At 39.3% G+C, this 24396-nt stretch overlaps 1 protein-coding gene across 4 annotated transcripts in view; it reads left to right on the top strand.

Moving 5' to 3' along the window:
• Positions 1–24396, top strand: part of BEGAIN (brain enriched guanylate kinase associated) — a 169165-nt gene that overhangs the window by 63216 nt on the left and 81553 nt on the right. For all 4 annotated transcript variants that reach the window (XM_087952174.1, XM_087952173.1, XM_087952175.1 and 1 more), the window contains one exon: positions 21058–21219. In XM_087952174.1, coding sequence (XP_087808300.1) covers positions 21058–21219 — 162 coding nt within the window. The remainder of the gene's footprint in view (positions 1–21057; positions 21220–24396) is intronic.

Here is a 24396-nt window from a genome sequence, read left to right as displayed (position 1 = left end):
TTGCCTTGGGATTCATTTATAAGTGACACATATATACACCACTAAAGGGTCATTGGAAATCCCAAACCAGGTGAGTGAAGTCAAAATTGTGGATCATCTTTTAGCACAATCTCAGGAGAGTGACTAAAGTGGAATGGCTGAACATACACTTCACATGCAGAATGTCTAAGTTGCAATCTCCAGTATCTGCAGATACAGATGAAAAATGTCTTCCTGAGATCCTGACGAAATTACACCAGTCAGTATCAGTGTTTCCTATGACTTAAGGTTGAAAACAGGCATGTAGACCAATGAACCCAACTCCCATCCCAAAGCTGGTACCATGGAAAACAAGCATTAACTTCTTTTGGGGACATCCCTTCACTTACTTTAAATGTCTATTGTATTCTCATTTTGTCATATTTTCTGAAAGCTAATCATGCCAGTTTTCTAATTAAAACATGGTTTCTAATCCCCTGCTTATTATGTTTGATCTTCTTACCCAGTGTTTTAATTTCTGTGAATCTTTCTCAATATTGAGAGCCTAATGCTAGAGGCAGTATTCAAGCATGTATTGAACAATATAGAATGAAGTGAAACTCACCCCTTGATATGGAAAGTCTTCTTTTATTCACTTTTCTATAATAACTTAAGCTGTAAAAATCTAGATGGCTATTAATTGACAGCTAAGAAATATAGAGCTCTTTAACAGTTTGATAGTGCACAGGTGATCTGGTTTTGTGCAGCCTAAGTTAGATAATTTATGCAATCTAAAATTACATTTGCCATTTCAGCAACAATGTCTTGCTAGTGATACATATTCACTTCAATTACAATATATTTTTCTCATATACTTAGTCTGGCATCCCCTGCTGTATCTTTCAAATTGATTTTCCCCCTAAGTGATTAACTTTGAATTTGTCTCTTATTAATTTCATTGTAGTTATTTTTCAAACCACGTCCCTAAACTGTCAAGATTAGTTTAAACTTTATTTCTGCCTTTTAGAATATTAACTCTGCCCAGTTCTGCATCATCTGTAGATTTGATAAGCATTTCTTCTACTTCTTTATCGAAGTCATTAATTACAAAAACATCGAAGAATACTTGGCCAAGTATGAAATGATAGGTAATGTAAGGTGGGGTAGGTTAAGGTAAGGTAAGATAAGATAAGATAACCATGATTCTCTTTTTTTACTACACATTAAAAATGAAAATCTATTGCCTTCGCTCAAAAGAAAGTATATGTAAGCATATATATTCCTATACACATACATAACACACTATATGGAACACAACTGACTTAATCTGGATGTTCTACTTCGGATACCACAAAGCCCTCCTCCCAGAAGCTAACAAGAAAAATACGTCATGAATAAGATGTATAGCGTCCCAGACAACACCGCATCTCACTTGATATAACATCTCATTTGATAATTCAGTTCTGTTTGATGAGCTCTCACCAAATGGTTTCCAAGTCAGCTGTGACTACCACATAATAGGCATACCATGCATTCTATAAATAACTGGCTTCCTAATCAGAGTGTCATGAGAAGTTACTGTCAAATATTTCTGTAATCACTGCATTGTTTTCAAGGTTCTTAATACAGCATCATTCCTGAATCTTTCCAGGTATTGATGTCAGACTGGCTGGTTTGTCATTCTCATTTCTACTGCAGAGCTTCATCACTTTCTGACTACCTGAAGTTCTAATATATGTTTTTACCGATTTCTGAACTGCCACTTTGTAATACCTTTTTATCCCTCTTAAATGACAAAATTGAGAGCCTACTGATTTGTCTAAGTTTGCCCAAATGTTTAAAGGGTAAATTGCAATTTTGACTGGAACCTTCAATCCATTTAATTCTTTCGGCCATTTCTCAATATATCCCCAGTTCAGACAAGAAGAAATAACTGTCAAATGTAGAAGTGCAGATCCATGGATAGCTTGTTGTGGCACATATATACACAAACAAAGAATATTTTCCATATTTACTTGACAGTAAATATTAGGGGACGCGGTGGCTCATTGGCTAAGACGCTGAGCTTGTCGAATCAGAAAGGTTGGTGGTTTGAATCCCTAGCACTGCGCAACAGAGTGAGCTCCTCTTACTTGTCCCAGCTTCTGCCAACCTAGCAGTTCGAAAGCATGTAAAAATGCAAGTAGAAAAATAGGAACCACTTTAGTGGGAAGGTAACAGCGTTCCATGTGCCTTTGGCATTTAGTCATGCTGGCCACATGACCACAGAGATGTCTTTGGACAGCGCTGGCTCTTCGGCTTTGTAACAGAGATGAGCACCACCCCTGTGATGACCCAGGGTGGGATACAAAACAAACACAGTCACAGAAAACAGGTGAAGCCCCCTTTTATTCCTTCAGTTTGCTTCCAAGCTTCAAATATCTTTGATGGAAGACAAAAAAAACCTCCCACACAGTTACACGAAGAAGGCAAAAACTAACACAAACCAGGCAAGATAAGGGCTGGAGGATGTCCACAGATCACACTGGGAAGGACGCCAAACTCAGAGAGGAACTATAAACTAGAGATATTTACACGATTTGTTTCCAGTGTTTGCCATTACGCAGGTCCAAACTCTTATTCAGTTTTCATACCTGCAGCCCATGAAGAGGATCAAGGCCCTCTTCTCCTGAGAAGACCACGTCTCTCCTTTATCCTCTCCTCCCTGCATGTCCTAGGATGGATAGGGGATGGGCCTGGGTCCTCCTCTGACTGCTCAGCCAGCCTCTGCCCTTTCCCAGCCATCTCCACAACCTCCGGAGCCACACTTCCACTCCCTGTCGGCTGTTCCTCCTCTCCCTCAGAGTCAGTCTCCAGGGGCATGACAGCCCCCTAGAGCTGGAAATATGACTAGCATGTATGTGCAGGGGGAGCCCTTTACCTTAAATAAGGCAAACATTTATTGCCGTATATAATTATAGAGTAGGGAGATGTCCAGTGATCTCAAAGTTGATGAGAGAAATATATAGGGTGTGAAGTAAAAATGGTTGGTGAAAAGCATGGAAGCTTTTGAAAATTAGTCATTTATATAGAGGGCCTGCTTTGATGTCTGAATTTAAACCCTTTTTGAACACTTAATCAGGACTTACCTTTCTTCATTCCTTTGCCTGTTTCTACATCTTCATCCAGTTTCTCTTCTTTCTCTTAGCACTTTTTTCTTTCCCTCATTCCCATCCTATATATTTTTCCTCCTTTTCTGTAGTTTCTGCTGGACTACAGGTTATATTTCTGTATGTGAAACTGATTTCTATGTAAGAGAGATATTTCTTGATTCATAAATGGGGTCATTTATTTTATAAGCAATTAATTTTAATCAGTCTTTATTCAACCTATATCAATTTTTTATCCTGCCCTAGCCCTTCTTTTGGAGCTGGGCTTCAGACAGACAGACATAAACACATGAACATATACAAAGTGTCACATAAAAACATTTATTGTCAGGGAGATCTCCAAGATTGATTCCTCTGGAGTTGCTAAACCTAATTTGACAAAGGGAGGAAGGTAGGCATCATGCAAGATTTTTATTTATTTATTTATATTCCAATGTATATGTGCACTGAAATATATATATATAGGAATGCAGAAATGTTCATTCCTGTTTACTTTTCCCATTACTGGATGATTTCAGGGTCATATTCTGAGGTCTTTGGTGAATTCTGGCCACTGGTATTGCTCCTGCCAAAACCTTTTCCACCTCTCAACCAGAGATTTAAGCCTAAGGTCAAAAAGAGGAAACTTGTCACTTCAATTAATTAAAAGACGAAAAGTCAAAGGCACTTTAAGCCCAGCAGCTAGTAAACAATTTATATTGGCTGTCTGTAGCAAGCTGCAAGATTACAGCAATCCTAAATGCTAATAAGAGAAATGTCTGTTTGAACATGTATTAGGAAATATATCACAGCAAAATAAAAGTAAAATAAAAAAAATGGAGGACTGTAAATTTTTAGAGAAAAGTAGTTGGATTCAATGTATTACCAGAGTATAGCCAGAGGAACAATCAGTAAACTCATCTAAGCTGAAGGTTTAGCCTTATAGAAAACTCTGGTTCTTTAGTTACCCTAGAATACTGCAGATCACATGATCTGTATCCCTTCTTGATCCTGGAACATTCTCAATGCTATATATTCTGAAACAGGTCTCGTCTTCTTTTTTCCCTTTCTTGAGGAAGACTCTTAAAGACAATAATCTCTTGGTTATTTATGCTTCATAAGGGGAGGAGAGTTGTGTATAACTGAGAATTTACCAAAGTATCTTCCCTGGGTTTCATTAGTAGAAATAAAGCTATTAATTTAGGATCATTTATATGTATATTCTTATTCAATGTGGGTTTCAGAGTCTTTTCTGCCTAAAGTTGCCTGTGAACAGTTCTGTGCACTGTTGTTCAGGCTAAGATACGAAAACATCTTAGTATTCTTGTTACCTTTAAAATAATTTCCATGCATACTTCTCTTTTCTCCCACTCCTTCCATCTTACCAATCAAGGGTCTGTGCATTCCATTGCCACTGGAAGCAATGGAAATTGACAAATTCTGCCTAGAAACAGAAGGTGACCTAATTATTATTTTTTCCTAATATAAACTCCAAGGATATCTGATGGTGAACTATTGCAAGAGAGGAGAACATGACCAAGATATAAACACTCTTCATTTCCTTCCATTCAAAAGGGCTGTAAATTGGATTGATGTAATTTGAACAGAAGGCTGGCAAATATCTCCTAACTATTTTCCATCTTTGCAGGTAAAATAAAGAATAAGGTCAGGCAATTAGGAAGAATGAAACAGGAGCTATTAATGGGAGGGATATGTCAGCCTTCCAAGGTAAGGTAGACTAGACAGGAAATATGACCAAATGAGACAATTCTATTTTATTGTAAAGGCTATATTAATAGAATCTTACAAGTCTGAACATACACATCTCCTGCTGTCTCATTTACAGCCTGAGAAACTAGGAAAGGTCCTTTCTGAGCTTCTTTCCCTGCCCATTAACCTGCTGCCGACCATCTCTTTCTTATCTGACCGTTCCCTAGGCAGTATCTCTTTGCCCCAAGTTCCTTCCCACAGATCAAAGCTGGGTATATTCTATGAACCACATGGGGCAATCCCCTTAAACCTGGTGTCAGGCCCAAAACCAAGAATGACATATAGCCATTCTTCCATGTTGAGTTCTTTATTTACTTTATAAAAATACAGAAAAATCTTGCCAGACAGATTTCTGTTATCTGCATTTGCAATATACTCTATGAACTATTAGGGAGAGGTTGTCTCTCCCCTCTTTCTCTCACATATTGCTCCTTACTCTTCTGGAATGCACACACACCCTTCTGGGAATCCACCTCCTCACTGCATTCCATCCCAGCTGGCTTGCTGTGTTTATTTGAACTGCCCCAGGCTGATTCATATTGTGATTCTTCTATGTAGGAAAATGGCCAAGGCATTCAGGCGACAAATCTCTTGGAACAGTCCTATTTATTGCTGATTTCTTCTGGGCAGCAAGAGATATTATTTATGAATTGCTTTTTCTGCATTCCCTATCTATGTACTGTACATGGTAATCAACTAGCAAAGATCAAAGTATAGCACATATCACGATGACTAATGTTCATTAATACATACGGCATTTTTCTAAATGATCACCTTTGGTTTTTTTGATACTATCTAATGCTGGAGAAGCCATATTTATACATGCAAGATTTGCATCCACTACGACAGCGATTATTTCAGGCATTTCCACAAATTGAAAATGTCTTCTGCCAAGTGGTTCACTTAACACATCACTGGAAATTCCTTTAGCTCTCCCTGGCCTTTTGACAAAGATTTTATGCATTAAACACTTTAAACATTTAGGCTACTGCTGCTGCTATTGCTATAGATTAATCATATTTCCTGCTTCACAAAGCACATTCTCTTCCTGAAGAAGTCTTTGAAGATTTCAAGGCTAGTCTGGTTTAAATGTGGTTTAGAGACCAAAAAAAAAACATACAAGAAAGGAAAGTAGGGACATTGTTCATTATCAGCAGGAATTTCATAGAATTGTGGACAGGCACAGTGAACGTCTGATCATTTCCTCACTGGGGTACAATGCAACACCAGTGTAAGGGCAGGGTCACCTACACACTTCAAGCAATCCCTACTATTTGGCTGGTGTGATCTATCTTTTCCATCAGGTTCAGAATTACTTTGATATCTTATTGTGTTAGGATTGTTTTGATCTACTGTTCATTTTATAAAAGCTAATGATTGTGGAATATTGCTTATTTTAAGCATAAGCAGAAGTTGGAAGTTTCAAGACAACACCCAAGTCCCAAATTTGGCCAAGGGTTCTTATTGTTTGTTTTAATACCTTTAAAAAATAACATTCCCATCCTACTCAAGGTTACTTTTTATATGTATCTTTATACAGTAGTGATAAAAATACTATGTCTTAAATTTTAAATATTACATTTTTTAAAAAATATCCTGACCCTGTTTAGGCACTTACACATTTAAAGGTAGAGTGAGAAATGAATTATGGTCATGCAAAAATCTTGGGGATACATCCAGGCAAGAACTTGCTTCACCGTTACTATAAAACAATTAAGAGATATCTATTAGTACATCTAGATCTATCAGCCTATTGTCTTCCCAGGTGGTCAGTGGAAATCAGAAGATTAGAGTCTCTTGGATACAATTATACCTTCTCATTCAGGGCTGAGGAGATGGCAGGGGAGGAAGAGTAGAAACTACTGTTTCCATTGCATTTCTACCTGGCCTTAAGAGAAAGCACAGGATGTACTATGATATTGGGTTGCCATCAATAACCCCATTTTCTTGGACAATGAGGTCATTGCTAGTTTACCTTTCAGAGTTTTGACATCTGTGCTTTGTCACAGCACTGGTATTGCATGAAATTCAGGGGGATGATAAATAGCCAGTGAAATGCTTTGTTGTCTCTGTATACCAGCTCCATACATAGGATGTGTTCCTTCTATAAAATATTTAGGTAGCATAAGAATTCTGGCTCATGTTTATTTCATTAAAAAAAGACCAATCCTACAAAAATCCCAAGACTGATGGCTTGGAAATAGACGTAGAGTCATACAGTGGAATGCGATCATGTGGTCCATCAACTCCAAAGCTCTTATCAGTGAAAAAATCCAGCACCCCAAACCTTTGTTTTCAACCTTTGTTGAAAACAAGGTGTGTTACCTCCCAATCACACAAGTAGTTCTTCTATTGAATTGTTTTTCTGTGGCATTCAGTTCACCTTTAAGTTTGTTATGGTATATCATATTCTGAACTCTGATATGAGAGAGAACGTATCTTGACTTTCTGTGAAACTTAAGATACTTGCAAAGTACTTTCATATCTGTCCCCACCCAATTGTTTTTTCTCTGCTGTATAAATCCTTTTCTTTACTTGCAGAATAAGAAGGAAGGCAATAATTCATTTAAGTATGAACATTCTTCTTGCTGTGCTGCTTTCAAGAATAATCTAACCCTAAGTCTTCATGAATGAAAGTGGATCTACTGAGTGAAATAGCCTGCTGAATGTAATGCAGCAAATTATTTCACAATAAATTCCATTCATGATGATTTTATTCATTTCAAAACCAATCCATGAACCTGGAATGCAATTTAATGGCAGCAGTTTGTTCTTTGTACTTGGCAGCATTTAATAAGTGGTAAGTGAATCATGATATCCACACATAAATGTTCTTATTTTTTTCTTTATAAAGGTCATCAAAATAGCAACTTATTTCCAGAATTAAGGGAACCCATTAGTGATTTCTTGTTCAGTCTCTTTAGGAGATATATGGTACTATAATTTCGAAGAACTGATTGCCTCAGCTGATTGGGCATTGAAATATTCTTCAAACTTAAATGAGGGTTGTATCCAGAAATTTGCAAACTGAATACTATACTGAAAATATTGTTTCCAATACAATTCCATCTCTAATATTTCCTTGTGAACATTGGGTATTGAGCTCAAACATAATGTGTATTAAAGATAGTTATTTGATATGGGTTATTCTGCATGGAGCTGTCCCTAGTCCTGAAAAAGAATGCATGTACATGACAAATTCAAGAAGTAACTGTTCAGAATGAGAATGTTTTAGAGTTAAAACAATTCTGCTTTTGATGCTCTACAGTAAAGGCCATTCTAGACTCATCATATTAAAATGTAGGTAGTTTCTAGCTTCCACAAAAGATCTATTGAATCTGAATTTCTATTTTTCTTTTTGTTGTAAAATATTATTGATACGTCATAATGTAACTGTTTTTCTTTGCTTTTTCTTTCTTTCAATATATCTAGACCCAAATACCAGAGTCAATTTTTTAAATGAAAGTATCTATGATGAATACATAAGAAAATATAGCAGTGAACAGTTCTGCACATGTGTATAAAATGCAATTATGTATGCATTCCAAATTAAAACATTTAGAGAGTCTCTTATAAATTTATTAGGTGTTAAGTCAGAATATGGACCAAAAGTTCATTTAACCCATCTAAATTAGAAGTGGTGTTGATCAACTACTTATATGTCTTTAAAAGAAAACTAGGAGCTATTATGGCCAATACTCTTTTTTGTATATATCATTGTCATTGAAAGTTTTATCAGCAATATTAAGAATACTAACTAAAATATATAAAAGGAAAAGAAAAGAGGGAAATAAAAGAAAAAATGCAATAAGAAAAAAAGATTTTTAAAAAATGAAAAAGGTTTAAAGAAAAATACAAAGGTCTAAAGTGGCTTCCAATAATTCTTCACAGCAATTAAGTAGAATTATATTTTAACCTCTTTCTCTAAAGTCCCACCATAACTTTCTTCTTTCTTCTTTCTTCTTTCTTTCTATAACTATCCTGTGTAATTTATCAAAACCATAAATCACAAGTTCATTTTTACGCAAAAAGTCCATAAGGAGTTTCCAGTCACCAGTAAATGTACGATATTGTGCTTTCTCTAATCAAAAAAGTCACTTTGTCTATCTCAGCAAATTCTGGCAGTTTTATCAGCTATTCCTTCATAGTGCGTAATCATGATTTTTTTTTCCATCTCTGTGCATATAGTAATCTTGTTTCTGTGATTATATATTGAAATAATCTTTCATGGCTCGACGTAGTATAGTTCTATTGCACAGATTCAACTGGGAAAGTTACTGTGATTTTTGAAAAGACCTCAGCTGCTAGACTGAGAACTGTTCCCTTTAAATTAAAAAATGCAAGCAATCTCACAAATTGTGTTACTGTTGAAACTGCTAACATGAAATAGTAATTCCATCCAAAAAAGGAGGGCAAAAGGAAAACCTTGACTAAGTTTCATAATTATTCTCCTTCTTTGGCTCTCTTAATGCTCATCTGCCATGCACAGCAATATCATCTCATCTACTTGCCAAAGCAAAAAGGATCTCCCAATAGGGAGATGATGACTTCATTTCTGCTGCTCTGGATTACGTTCCCTGGTGTTCCCTGTCCACTGCACCACAAGTCAAATGTGCTTGGCTTGTTCCACTTACTGCAGAGATTTTGGAAAAAAAAGAAAACAATTGCTAGCAGCTTGAGCTATTTCTATCTAGGGATCAAAGCTAATGAGATGCCAATATTTTTAGAAGTAGAGAAGGGCTGACTATGCCCCCTTAGCCACTTAAACTAGTCTTTCATTTGAGTGGGAGAACCTAACCTATTTCTTAACTAGTTCTCACTCAATATCCAGTGTCAGATATTAGATACACAACAACTTGGAGGCAAAAATAAATAAATAAATCCCATGAGATAAACAGGAGATAATAAATGTTGCTATGAGTCTAATATATAATCATGGAGCATTTCTCTCAAAAAGGGCTGTTCCAGTGTTCAGAAATAGAACTGATTTTGAAATAGGCTACTTTGACCTTGAAGTTAATTATTCCAAAAAATCTTAGTGCAATCCAATACGATGTAAAACAGACTCTAGAAAGAGTGCAGAGAAGAGCAACAAAGATGATCAGGGGACCGGAGGCTAAACATATAAAGAACGGTTGCTGGAATTGGGTATGTCTAGTTTAATGAAAAAAAGGATTAGAGGAGACATGATAGCAGTGTTCCAATATCTCAGGAGCTAGCACAAAGAAGAGGGAGTCAAGCTATTCTCCAAAGCTTCTGAGGGCAGGACAAGAAGCAATGGGTGGAAACTAATCAAGGAGAGAAGCAACTTAGAATTTAGGAGAAATTTCCTGACAGTTAGAACAATTAATCAGTGGAACAACTTGCCTCCAGAAGTTGTGAATGCTCCAATACTGGAATTTTTAAAAAGGATGTTGGATAACCATTTGTGTGGAGTGGTGTAGGGTTTGCTGCCTAAGCAGGGGGTTGGACTAGAAGACCTCCAAGGACCCTTCCAACTCTGTTATTCTATTCTATTCTATTCTATTCTGTTCTGTTCAATAGTTAATACAGCCCATTCAAGGCCACATTTTCCATAATAGAACAATTTTACATCCCTAAATAGATGCACTGGAAATCTCTCTATGAAGCTATTTATAAGTACAGGTATTCTAGCCCTGCCTTTGGCACAGAGCCAGGTCAGTGACCTTGGGCTGGTCACTTTCTCTCAGCCCTAGAAAGGAGGCAGTGGCAAACCTCTTCTAAAAAGTTTACCAAAAAAACATGCAGTAACCTGAGTAGTGGAAGAAAAATGGCTTTTTGTTCAGTCTGTCTTGAAAATACAGGCAGAGAGAAATGTGTGTTTGAAGAGGTAGATAACCTGCATTTCCTTCTTTTGACCTTTTTCCAAACCATCAACTGATTTTTTTTTTTTAAGGCAGTGGCTACATTCTGTCATAACAATGTTTATAAAGGTACAATTCTTTGAAAATGTTACAGGCAAAAGCTCTATCCTTCTCTTCCTGCCCCCCCCCCAAAAACATAAACCATTGAGCGCTGATTACACTTAGTTGTTATCAAATGCTGCTTGACTCAAGGAAAGAAATAAAAAATACAGATTCATTGAACAAAGAGGGTGGAAATCTAAGTTGGAGCCAATCCACAATAAAAGTATTTTGTTTTAAATCCCATTTGTACGTAGGAAGCAATCAACTGCCATATTGGTAATTTAGTTTTTGTGAAGTAAAACGCCATACGGGTTTATTCAGAAGGAAATCTTAAGTTCATTGGCATTTGCTACAATGTCTATTTTAACTAGCAATTATTTTCTAAGGCCGTAATGTTGGATTTAGTTTTATTCAGTGAATCAGTCCAACTAAAGCATGGTTAATGGTATAGAACATTGTGCAAACTAATCCAATTGTGGCTTAGTCAACCAATTATGGTTAAGTAAATCATGACATTGTACTTAGACTTATATACCATTTCACAGTGCTTTATTAGACATCTCTAAGTGGTTTACAGAGTCAGCATATTGCTCCCCAAAATCTGGGTCCTCATTTTACCGACCTCGGAAGGATGGAAGGCTAAGTCAACTTTGCGCTGGTGGGACTTGAATTGCCAAATTACTGGCAGCTGGCAGTCAGCAGAATGGGCCTGCAGTACTGCATTCTAACCACTGCACCACCACGGATCCTAATGCAATGTATAAATTTAATTATAGGCTTTGGGAAGCAATTATTCCCAATCTTGCATCTTCCAACTGTGGAACACATTCAATGTTATCGGCTCGATTCTAATTTCCAAGAAATGATGTGATTTTGTCTGTGAAACAATTTCATTTACCATTTCTGGCAATAATAAGCTTGGGGTGAAAACTGGATTTATAATGAAATATGAAACACTATTTCTCAGGGATGGTGCTGTTTACAGCTTTGAACTTCTCCCATGAACTGTTCAGAGCATCCAGAAGTGGGAGGTGCTTCAGTCTCTTCTGGAAAGGCTGGGCTTAAAACTCCGGGACGCTTCTCCTCCTCCACGGGACACCTCCCCAGCATCCCCCAGTTTTAGATCAGCCTTCGTGGTAAGAGGTTGTGCACTCCCTGACTGGAACGGTTTTCTGATTCAGCTAGTCAAAATTCAGGTTTGCTTTTGGGTTAATTCGGCTTGTAAATGTTTCCCCAATTAATTTGGCGATTTCAAGGCTTGTGGCTCTATTAGGTCATCCCCCCCGATCAGTTTGAGAGCAGTTCTCCGCAGGCAGCCTGAGATGGCCGCTTCAGGCAATTAGCTTATCTAATCCCCCAATCGTCGTATCTCTGCGATCTTGGCGGAGCGCTCGCAGCCGTGGCTCACTTCTTGCCGTTTCGACTGACAGGATCATTTATCTGACAATTTAGAGAGTTAGCAGCAGCGGCTTGTTAAACTGCTCAGGCAATTAACATCGGAGATTCTGCCTTCCCGCCATTTTCAATGGCTGGCTTCAAGTTCGCGCCTAAATATCACAGGCACCATTCCCCGCTGGTTTCCCTTCTTGGGGACCGGGGCAAGTACCTACCCACTCCACTTCCCTGGCATTATTTCTCTTTTATCTTGCTGGCGTTGGATAAGCAGGCTAGTCCTTAAACAGGAATTTTTTCCTTTTGCAATTGCTTTTGGATCATTACATTGGAGTGAAGCCGCAAGTGCCATTTCAAACAGTGGGACGTTTTTGACAGGAAAGGATCCATCCAGGCTCTGTATAGCTGGTTTCCCTTGTTGGGGACCAGGGATCCAGAATATTTCTTGCTTGGAGCGCTTGGGGGTTTCCCTTGTTGGGGACCCTTAGATACTGTTTCCCATATACACAGTTTTACATGTAGATATAGGCACACACACATGTGTGTGTGTGTGTGTGTGTGTATATATGTGTGTGTGTATGTGTATGTGTATGTATGTATGTATGTATGTATGTATGTATGTATGTATAGAGAGACTTACACTCCTGGAGAAGCGTTCTACTTTCAACCACAGGGGTAGGCATCACCCCTAAGTACAAATAATAATAATAATAATAATAATAATAATAATAATAATAATAATAATAACAACAACAACAATAACAACAATAACAACAATAACAACAATAATAATAACAGCAACAATAATAATAACAACAACAATAATAATAATAATAATAATTTAAAAAAAAAATAAAGTTAGAGGCACGAGAATCAGTACTCCACAATGGAAGGTGACAATGTCTTCTGCTCCAAGACAAATAAGTCCCGAGATAAGTCAGTGGGCCCCAAAAAGGCCTCTAAGGCGGTGGATAAGGATGCCCATAGACGGCACCAAGCCTTGGAAAGGCAGTTGCAGAAACAGGCCAGGGAGGCGGACAAGATGGCTATGACACAACAATCGGATCAGGGCCCAAGTACATTGTTGGGGCTTTTGGACTTATCCACCCAGCCCAGACAGGCTATTTCTGGACAGCCTCCCATAGGCATATCTCCTCCAATGAGCACTGCCCGGCGAATCCCAGAGGCAACCTTCACCCCTACGGCCACCGGTTTAAGACAGGAGGAGGGATTACCTGAGACTATTCCCATCGAAATGAGGCAATGGGTGGAGATGGCCGTACAAAAGGGCATTGCAGCTGGAGTTCAGTAATCCATCTGGACCAGACACTTTTCGGCTACTTCGGAAGCGGGATCCCTGTCTGCTCAATCCTTTGCACATATGGGACATCATCAAACTCAGGTATTCCCCAATATTCCTGACATACCAGTCCAGGGTCTTCGGGAGGAGGTGGAATTAGATGACCAGGATGTTCCCATGGAGGTGGGGTCGATCCATCAGATGGACTTGGGGTTGTCAGAGGCTGACCCACTAGAACGAGGAATGTCGGATGATGAAGGCCTCATTCCAGACCAACCTACCTTTTCTGGCCTTTTTCGTTCGCACCTCTTTAAATCTTTACTGTTCAAAGCAAAGAACACCGCTAAACTAGACACATAAAGCCCTCATCCATTGTCAACAGGGTCTCAGGACGAATCCAAGGATCTAATATTCTCACAACCGGCTAATGAGGCAGAAACTATTCCTGTCCCTCGTATGTTTGCTGAATTAGTACAAAATAAATGGGCATCAGCAGCATTCTACCCAGCCCCAACAGGGTACGATAAACGATATTATAATTTGGCACCAGAGTTTTCAAATTTTCTTAAAACGCCGGAGGTGGATGAGCCCATTGTGGCACTGGCCTCTTCTTCAACCTTTCCCAACGAGGCCGAGGAAGCCCTGAGACCGAAAGAAAAGAGAGCAGAGTTGGCATTCCATAGGGCGCATGTTTCTGACGCCTGGGCCATTAGGGCAGCTACAGCTGTGTCCTTTTTTACACGGTCCTCCCTACGATGGCTCTTCCATTTGAGGGATATATTGCCAGCATCAAATGTCAGAGCCCACCAGGACATTGCTAAGATTATTGCAACGGCAGAATTCTCCGCCGACGCCACATTTAATGCAGTCAAATTCTCGTCTAGAGCCATAGCATCTCACGTATCAGCACGGAGACTGCTATGGCTCAGACATTGGCAGGCGGATACCAAGCATAAATGCAAGCTGGCATCAGCCCCAATATCGGGGAATAAATTATTTGGCAGTGTCTTGGAGCCCCTGCTTATTGAGAATAGAAACAAGAAAACCCCCTCTTTTTCGGAGGTCTGAAAACAGAACGCTCCAGTCGTTTCGAAGGGGCTCCTTTAGGCCCTACTATCAAGGCCCATACATTCCCAGATCACAGAGAACATCAGGCTACGGGCCCAGTTTTAGACAGGATAGGTCGGAATCTTCCGATAGACATCAGCGGGGAGGCCAAAACAGAAGAAACCCCAGAGGTACCGGAGGCCGATTTTTTCGTTGCCCCAAGTGAGTCCTTGACAGTAGGTCCCATTGGAGGGCGGCTAAAATTGTTTGCTGATCAATGGGACAGCTCCACCTCTGATGCGTGGGTCAAGGACTCTGTTAGGTTTGGTTTGGCGCTAGAGTTTCAATCCTCCCCCCCCCAAACTTTTTCATTAGGAGCCCTAGGTCCACGGACCCCATTAAGAGAGCGTTGATGCAGGAGGCTATCAATCATCTTCTGCATATTCGGTCCATTAGAGAGGTCCCATCTGAACACCTGGATCAAGGCTGTTACTCTCTATTGTTTGTGGTCCCAAAGAGTTCGGGGGGGCTGGAGGGCAATTCTGGACCTCAAACATCTGAACAGATCATTGGTTTATCGAAAATTCAAGATGACTACTCTCCAGTCCATTCTGCTCAGCATTAGAGAGAACGATGTCCTGACCTCTATAGATCTGACAGAGGCTTATCTACATATACCAATTAGACCTGCTCACTACAAATATCTTAGATTTTGCTATTGTGATCAGCACTACGAATACCACTCGGTCTGGCTTCGGCCCCTAGGACTTTTACCAAGGTCCTAGCGGCTTTGGCTGCCTCCCTCAGGATCAAATCTATTCATTTACAATGTTATCTGGATTATATTTTAATTTTGTCATCTTCCAGACATCAAGCAAATTTGGATACCAAGATTACTCTGGAGACCCTTCAAGGTCACGGCTTTTTCATAAATTGGGATAAAAGCCATTTGATCCCTTCAACTAAGTTAGTTCATTTAGGGGCAGTGATAGATACCGTGGAGGGCAAGGTTTTTCTCTCAGGACAGGTTGAATAGTGTCCAGTCTTTGGCCAGAGAGATCAGAGCCTTAAAGAGGGTTTCCCTGGCAGTTCTGTCTCTGATTTCTTGTATTTCCATTGTGCCTTGGGCTCGATTCCATTCTAGAAATCTGCAATGGTTCCTGCTACCTTTCCAGTGATCCGGAAGAGCCACTTCCAACGTCCGGATAAAGGTACCACACAATGTTCTCCGATCGCTCCGCTGGTGGTCGGAAAACACGATAAACAAGGGGTGTCCTTTCAAGGAACCTTGCAGGGCAACTATCACAACTGATGCCAGCCTGGTAGGATGGGGAGCTCACTTCCAATCCCACACTGCACTGGGAAGTTGGACTATTTCCGCACAATCACAAAGCATCAACCTGTTGGAGCTGTGAGCAGTTCATCTGGCGTTACGCAGTTTTCTACCCCTTTTCCAATCACGCCACGTTCTGGTCTTGACAGACAATATCACAACCAAGGCCCACGTAAACAGACAGTGGGGTACCCACTCCAAACTTCTGATACTGGAGACGGCCAGGTTGTTCAAGTGGGCCGAGGCCAATCTGTTTTCGCTCAAGGCAGAGCACATAGCTGGGGCCTTAAACACACAAGTGGACTGGCTCAGCAGGGCCATGATAGATCAGACAGAGTGGCGCCTACACCAGTCTTTCTTCCAGGAAGCAGTGGGGAGGTTTGGACAACCGGTGATCTCTCTATTTGCCTCTCCCCTCAACACCCAATTGCCCCGGTATATTTCAAGGTACCCGACTCAGGGGATGGAGGCCGTCAATGCCCTGCGATGTCAGTGGCCTCCCGGACTTCTATATGCGTTTCCTCCACTCCCTGTAATACCCAGGTTGATCCAGAAGTTATTGGAGGAACTAGCGGAATTGATCTTGGTCGCCCCTTACTGGCCCAGGCGAACGTGGTTCGTGGACTTACAGGACCTGTCGAGAGAACAACCTTGGAAAAGTCCACCGTCAAGGGTTTCCCTCTCGCAAGGGCCGGTACTTCACCCGGACCCACAATGGCTCAGCCTAGCTGTATGGAGGTTGAGCGGAGCCGTTTAAGGACCCCACAGATTTCAGAGGATGCCATTGCCACCATACAAGTATCCAGACGGTCCTCAACAAATCGTATATACGAGGCCACGTGGTCCACTTTCTGTCGACCCAACCGCCCCATCAATAGGACAATTATTGGCCTTTTTACAGGAGGGGTTGACCAAGGGCCTATCTCCAAATACTTTACGCAGACAGGTGGCGGCCTTAGCCTCGGTGATATCCTGAAGTGACCTCTGGTCCATAGCGCACCATCCACATGTCCGCAGCTTTCTTAAGGGTGCTGCAAATTTACAACCTCCTGTAATTCACCGCTATCCCACTTGGGAGCTCAACAAGGTGTTAACCGCACTTACAACTGGCCCGTTCGAGCCTTTAAGAACCGCTAGTCTCAAATTCCTGACATATAAGGTGGTCTTCTTAATTGCGATCACGTCAGCAAGGAGGATTTCCGAATTGGCAGCATTATCGATGAGAAAGGACCTGTGCATGTTTCATGCGGACAGAGTGGTTCTTAGATTGGATCCATCGTTCACCCCTAAAGTAAATTCAGTTTTCCACAGAGCGCAGGAGTTGGTGCTTCCAAATTTTTGTCTGAAACCATCTCATAGACTGGAGCATCAATGGCATTGACTTGACGTTCGAAGGGCGTTAAGCATCTATCTAGACCGCACGGCAGCATTTTGAAAATCTGAGGCTCTATTCCTATCCTTCAACCCATCCACTTTAGGACACAAGGTGTCGTCGATGACCATTGGTAGATGGTTGAGAGCCACCATAGCTAAAAGTTACGAATGCCAGTCCATCTCAGTTCCTAAGGGCATTACAGCCCACTCAACAAGGAGTGCGGCAACATCAGCAGCATGGGCCACATGGGCTTCCATAGACGAAATTTGCAGAGCGGCAACTTGGGCTTCACCATCGCCCTTTGTCAGAAATTATAAAATTGATGTCTATGCCTCAGCGGACGCTTCATTTGGCAGAAGAGTCCTGCAGAGGGTCCACAGAGTTTAGGAGTGGATTTCGATCCAGACGGAGTCCCTCCCTAAGGACAGGCCGAGCTTTGGTGTGTCCCACTTCTGGATGCTCTGAACAGCTCATGGGAGAAAGGGTGTTGATACGCCTGTTCTCTGTGAGCTGTGAGGAGCCTCCAGCCCCACCCATTTCTTTCCGTCTGGTGGGGTTCCGTTCTGGTCAGGGATCTAGATTAGGTGATGAGTTCCGGAATTTTTCACTCAGTCTTCTCAAAACTGGGGGACGCTGGGGAGGTGTCCCGTGGAGGAGGAGGAGCATCCCGGAGTTTTAAGCCCAGCCTTTCCAGAAGAGACTGAAGCACCTCCCACTTCTGGATGCTTTTCACAGCTCACAGAGAACGGGCGTGTCAGGTAAGTACCAATGCCCTTTCTCTCTATTGGAAGGGAGAAGAAGGGAATCTGGGGTGTTTTTTATGAAATGCAGTTTTCCTCTCCAAATGTTAAAATAGCTAAGGCTGGCTATTACAAGGTCTGTAGTGTTCAGTGGATAGTGCTGTTTTTTTAATGTTATTTATATCATAAAAGACCCAGCTTTGGTACAGAACGTTACTCAGATATACAGAAATATGTGCCATTAAAAAAGCTGATTCTTACAAAAATAATGTTGTGTACAGGTAGTCCTCGACTTACAACAGTTCATTTACTGACCATATGAAGTTACAACGGCCCTGAAAAAAGTGACTTATGTCCGTTTTTCACAGTTACACATTTTGTAGCATCTCCATGATCCATGTGATCAAAATTCAGGCGCTTGGCATCTGGGTTCATACTTATGACCATTGCTGTCATGTGATCATTTTTTGTAACTTTTTGACAAGCAGAGTCAATAGGGAAGCCAGATTCACTTAACAACCGGGTTAACAACTTATCAATTGCAGTGATTCACTTAACAACTGTGGCAAGAAAGGTCATAAAATGGGGCAAGACTCACTTAACAAATGTCTCACTTATCAACCCAAAATTTGGGCTCAATTGTGGTCGTAAGTCGAAGTCTACCTGTAGTTGTTTGGCATGTAAAATAGCACGGAAGTTATACAGTTAAAACTTTGCTGCTGTGTAATTCAAATGGAGTTTTCCTTTTGCTCATTGTGTATGCTTTTATTCAAATTGCATTGTTTAATGTATTTTATTGTAAATTACACAGAGACTTTCACCTGTTGGGTTGTTTTAATAAGAATAGAATGATGCCTTCCAATGAAACTTGAATGACAGGAGTTTTGAATCCGGCAAAGCCAAAAAACATTTCTATACCCAATGCACATATTTAAGATGGTAGAAGAAAGAGTAATGGCTACTAACTCAGAAAGTTCAAAAGAGGATTAGACGTATTAATTGAAGTTTCAATGGCTATTAGTCAGTTTTTCTTTGCATTCCTATCACTGATGAATGACAGTGAGAAGGAACTACTGTGCTATTGTCCTACTTTTAGACTTCTTGGAGGTCCTTCTTTTAGGCTTCTGGTTTGCCACTGCTGAAAAGACAGGTCTCACCTGAATTTACTAAACTCCCCCCCCCCCCAATGCTCTTATATTTGAGGACTTTTAACACAAAGAAGTCTAATAGTAAGAAACTTTATAGGCATGGTACTAATTCTATTTATGGGATGGGGTATGAGCAAGCACCTAGAATATGTAAGGCCACTACTGTGGCAAGAAAGGTCATAAAACGGGGCAAGACTCACTTAACAAATGTCTCACTTAACAACCCAAAATTTGGGCTCAATTGTGGTCGTAAGTCGAAGTCTACCTGTAGTTGTTTGGCATGTAAAATAGCACAGGAGTTATACAGTTAAAAAACATTGTATTATACATTCATAGATTCAGCCTGCAGGCTTCACCCAGAACTGACATAACATACTTCAGTACACGCAGTTCAATTTCCAAAAGGGATATATGGAAAAGATTCTGTTTCTATGTCCCATTTTTTTGGTTCAGAGTGATTCCCCCCAAAAATCATCTTTTGTAATTATAAATTGATTTTATTAAAATAATAAGTTATAGTTTGAATACATTATGAACTACATTATTTTAATAACTGTAACTGAGCTAATTTGTTCAGTTTTTGTAAGACATTTTACCAAAACGTACTAAGAGTTACCACATTCTCATAGAAATATGTCCTAAATCCTTTCCTGTCTTCCCATTCCTTTCTTATCCTATCCTATTATTGAATTCCATTACGTGAAAGGTTTGTCAGTATCCTGGTACAGGTAATCCTTAGCTTACAACAGTTTGTTTAATGACAACGTTCAAAGTTACAACGGCACTGAAAAAAGTGTTTTATGTCCATTTTTCACACTTATGATTGTTGTAATCTCCATGGTCAAGTGATCAAAATTCAGTTGCTTGCAATTGAATCATATTTATGATGGTCCTGAGATCACCTTTTGCAACTCTTTGACAAGGAAGGTCAATGGGAAAGCCAAATTCATCTAGCAACCCTGTTAGTAACTTAACAACTGCAGTGATTCACTTAACAACTGTGGTAAGAAAGGTCATAAAATGACTTAAACAACTGTCTCGCTTAGCAGCAGAAATTTTGGGCTCAATTGTAGCCGTACATCAAGGACTACCTGTACCATATATAAAAGTGAGATAATATTTTGGTTTCCTTTTCCCATACCAAAAAATATATAGAGAGAGAGATGTTAAAAGGAGGAATTCGATGACTCTTTATAGCAGCATAGGAAATAAAGAATATCCCAAAACTAGATGGTCTCTCTCACTTTCTGTTATTCCTTGCAATCTTAGCTAACATGGAACTACTATTTATTTGTTTACAAGATTTATAAGTCTGCCAAACTCTGCATGACTCTAGATGACATATAAAATATAAAAGCAAATAAGAAACCAACATGTTTCCAAACCATACAACATTAAACACCTACAATATATAAATACAGAACACGAAACATAAAATAGGGGCCAAGCAACAAAACAGACCACCCAGTACTAACAACCAGTGAACTGTAGGTATTTCAGTCCTAAATATCCAGTGGGCATCCAATTGGTGGGATCGCCTTTGAAATCTTGAATTCTGAATCCATAGCAGGAACTTTTACTTGGTCCCATAGTTTTTGTTTGATTTGTGTAAAAGATCTTAGTTCCATGTATTTGTATCTCCAATTAATAGTTCTCAGTTAAAAGGCTAATTCACTAGAAGTCTAAAGGTCAAACACTGGAGAATTATACTCCAGTGGTAGTCATTGTAAGCCAAAATATAGTAAGCCAAAATATTGGTAATGATTTTCACTTTCTGAAATTTTGCTCCAGAGGATGACAACTATAATTCAATACCAAGGAATAATCATAAAATTCTAATATTTGTTGCATTATATAAGTTGTATAATTCATGTGACCATATCTGACACTAGGCTGTCTCTAAAGGGATGTGAATCTGTTGCGCTCTTTGTCTTTCTAGCACGCTACAGGAACAGAAGGGGGAACTCTGTAAGCGTCTTTCTTACACAACTCACAAACTGGAAATGCTTGAAACTGAATTTGATTCTACACGTCAATATCTTGAAGTAGAACTGAGACGTGCTCAGGAAGAACTAGAAAAAGTGACTGAAAAGCTGAGACGGTTTGTGTCTGAATTCATTGACCTTACAGAAAATAAATTGCATGTCTTATTTTAGTGAACAATCAGAAATGTGAAGAATGTTGATACCCATTAAAAATAAGAAAGGAAGTTCATGTTGGCATCAATTAAATTAATTAAACCTACTAGTAAAACGATTAAAGGATTGGAACACCTCCCCTATGAAGAAAAATTACAAAATTTAAAGTTGTAGGGAGGTGGGACAAGTAAGGTGAGATAGGATCAATATATGAAAACTTATTCATGAGGTAGTGCGATTAAATAGGAATTCTTTTTCTCTCTCTAATAATGTTGGATCTTGGAGTCATTGCACAAAGCTAATTGATAAGGGATTCCACTAGACCAGAGGTTCCCAAACTTGGCAACTTTAAGATTTGTGGAAGGAAGTTATTTTCCTTTCTAGTCTGTGGGTTATTGGTTGACTACTAATAGAACTAAATGCAGGACTTAAAAAGATCTTTCATCTGATCCTGTTTGTCTTATGCCTTCAATAAACAATTAAAAATGGTCCTTTTTTCACCATTTGTCAAAAAGAATGAATGATTGAATATCAGAAGTAAGAAGTAAGTTGCTGGTTTTATTTAATTTATTGTTTTATTTATTTATTTATACTTGTATGAAACTCCAGGTTACCTTAATAAAAATTTATATTATATTTCTCTGTCTTTTACCTGTAAATGCCAAGAGGGGATGGGAAAAATGTCCCTATGACAAATTACCCATATTGCATACATAGGAATCTTTGCAGCACATTATGAGGATAGGTACTGTTACATATTGATTCACTAAATCATGGTATGCAGCTTCATTTGATTGAGAGATTGTGGGAAATGAAGGAGAGGCAGTTGAATGTTTATTTCAGAAAAAGAAACTGAGCCCAGCTGCTGAAAGAGATGAGGAAAGTGTTTCAAAGAAACTCCATCGAAATTAACTCCATATAACCACAGCAGAGAAATTCCTATTAGGGTTTTTAAGAGTCTATTAACCCCAGTCAAATATTAAAGAGATCTTATTAAAATCCATGTCCTCCTTGCTTCCTTGTGAGCAGAGGCCACACTTAAAATCCAATGAGGGCTGAAAGAGGTGAAATATCTAATGTTTTCAGCCCGTTTGTCAAGGGATTTGTGAAAGGAGAGCATCACAGCAATTCTTCCTAGTCTCTTTTATATTAATCTGTGTCTTTTTTAACTCCTTAGTAGGTTCCTTTTGACCTTATATGGACCAATTTTTCTTCCTATTGAAAATCAAAAGGGTTATTTAAGAAAACGGGTTCTTTAAACCTCTGCAAGAGTTCAGTCTTTCAATTACACTTACCTCAAAATTTAAAAAAAAATCAGCCCAAAATGTTCCTTCCCATCCAGCCTGGATGCCTCAAAAAAGATGCTAGGGAATTGCCTGCAGCCAGAAAGTTAGCTATATTGCAAGTTTTATATATGATGCTGGCAATTCTCATGATAAAATCATTAACATTTTATATTATTTTTCATCCAGATTTGCAAGATGGGTAGTAACAAATCCAAACAAATGTATTTTTACTGACAGAAATACTCCTGGGTTTCATGTCAAAGTTCTCCATCCCTATTTAATCAGGGTTTAAACATTTATATTCAAAATTAAATTGCTTTATTCTAAAACAGCAATTCATAAGACATCAGTGGAGCTCTCTTTACAGTACTGAAGGTGCTTAGGCTAAAAACTGGTGGAGATCTGATATTTTCTATCTTTCTACCTTGCATTTGCTCTGCGGTTGAAATGCTGAAAACTGGTGGTCACAGTTTACACAAGATACTAGCAAAACTATACTCAAGATCCTTCAGAGAAGAAAAAATACCCAATGCATGGGAAAATACTGACATGATTCTTATACACAAGAAAGAGGCCCAATATTATTTAAAGAACTACCGCCCAATGAGCCTTCTTTCAGTCATCTACAGTTTTTCCACCAAGATGAAAGAAGATTGATAACATTAAATAATCACAGCCAAAGGAGCAGGCAGGGTTCAGGAGTTGTTACAGCACAATGGACCACATCCAGGTTGTTCAGCAAGTCATTGAATGACACAATGGGTACACCATGTCTCTGTGCAATGGCTGCACATGACTTTCATTAACTATGAAAGGGCGTTTGACTCAGTATTCTGAGCAAGCAATAATTAAGGCATTGCTCAACGCAGGCATAGACACTATTTAGATAAACTCACTACAATCAATATATAAAAAACAATGGCAGCAATTTGCCTTAATGATCTTAAAGTGGCAATCAACGTAGAACAGGGTGTATAATAATAGATAATACAATATCATCTAGCCTTTTCTCAGTCTTCCTTGAAGAAGTACTTTGCAAACTGGACTGGGCAAAAGATGGAATAAAAATCAATGGTGCCTATTTAAATCACTTAAGATTTGTAGGTGATGTTCTCTTCTCACAAGGCCCAGAAGAGTTACAAAGACACATACAAGAGCTGCACAAAGCAGCAGAACCATCTGGCTTAAAAAATAAACTTGAAAAAGAGCCAGGTTATGTTTTAATAGATTCACCAAAGAAAGAAAAAAATTTTTATCTGGAGAAGAACTAGATGGAGTAGACTACAACATATCCTTGGCCAATGGATCTCAATAGAAGGAGATACAATAAAAATTGAATGATGTGTTAAATGTGGTTGGCAGGCACTTGGCAAGCTAAGCATAATTTTCAAGAACAACCTCCTCCCTATGCCTGAAGAGAAAAGTTTTTGATCAGTGTGTGCTACCTGCTCTAACATATGCCAGTGAAACATGGACATTATCCTCACAGTCAATATAAAACCTACGAGAGTCATGGAAAGATACATGTTTGGCATTACAAGACAAGATAGAAAGACCTGCACATGGATTAGAGAACAAACGAAAGTATACAATATCATCAAGAGAGTAAAAGAATTGCAATGGAAATGGGTTGGCCATAGCAAGAAGAACTAATGGTAGGTGGACCAAAGCAGTCACAGAATGATAAAAAGTGTCCACGAAAGAGACCTAAAACAAGATGGATTGACAACATCAGCAAGTATTGTGGGCCCAATTGGAAAAAGAAAGCTCTGAACTGAATTGATTGGAAATGTGCAGAAGAGGCCTTCATCCTGCAGTGGATAGACTATGGCTAAATTGATATGCTCTATTATT

Source organism: Notechis scutatus, chromosome 1 (assembly GCF_049901735.1).
Source record: "Notechis scutatus isolate UNSWTSFEM ecotype Mainland chromosome 1, rNotScu1.2, whole genome shotgun sequence".
Classification (NCBI taxonomy): Eukaryota; Metazoa; Chordata; class Lepidosauria; order Squamata; family Elapidae; genus Notechis; species Notechis scutatus.
The sequence above is the reverse complement of the archived record's forward strand: the minus strand, read 5'-3'. Positions and strand labels throughout refer to the sequence as shown.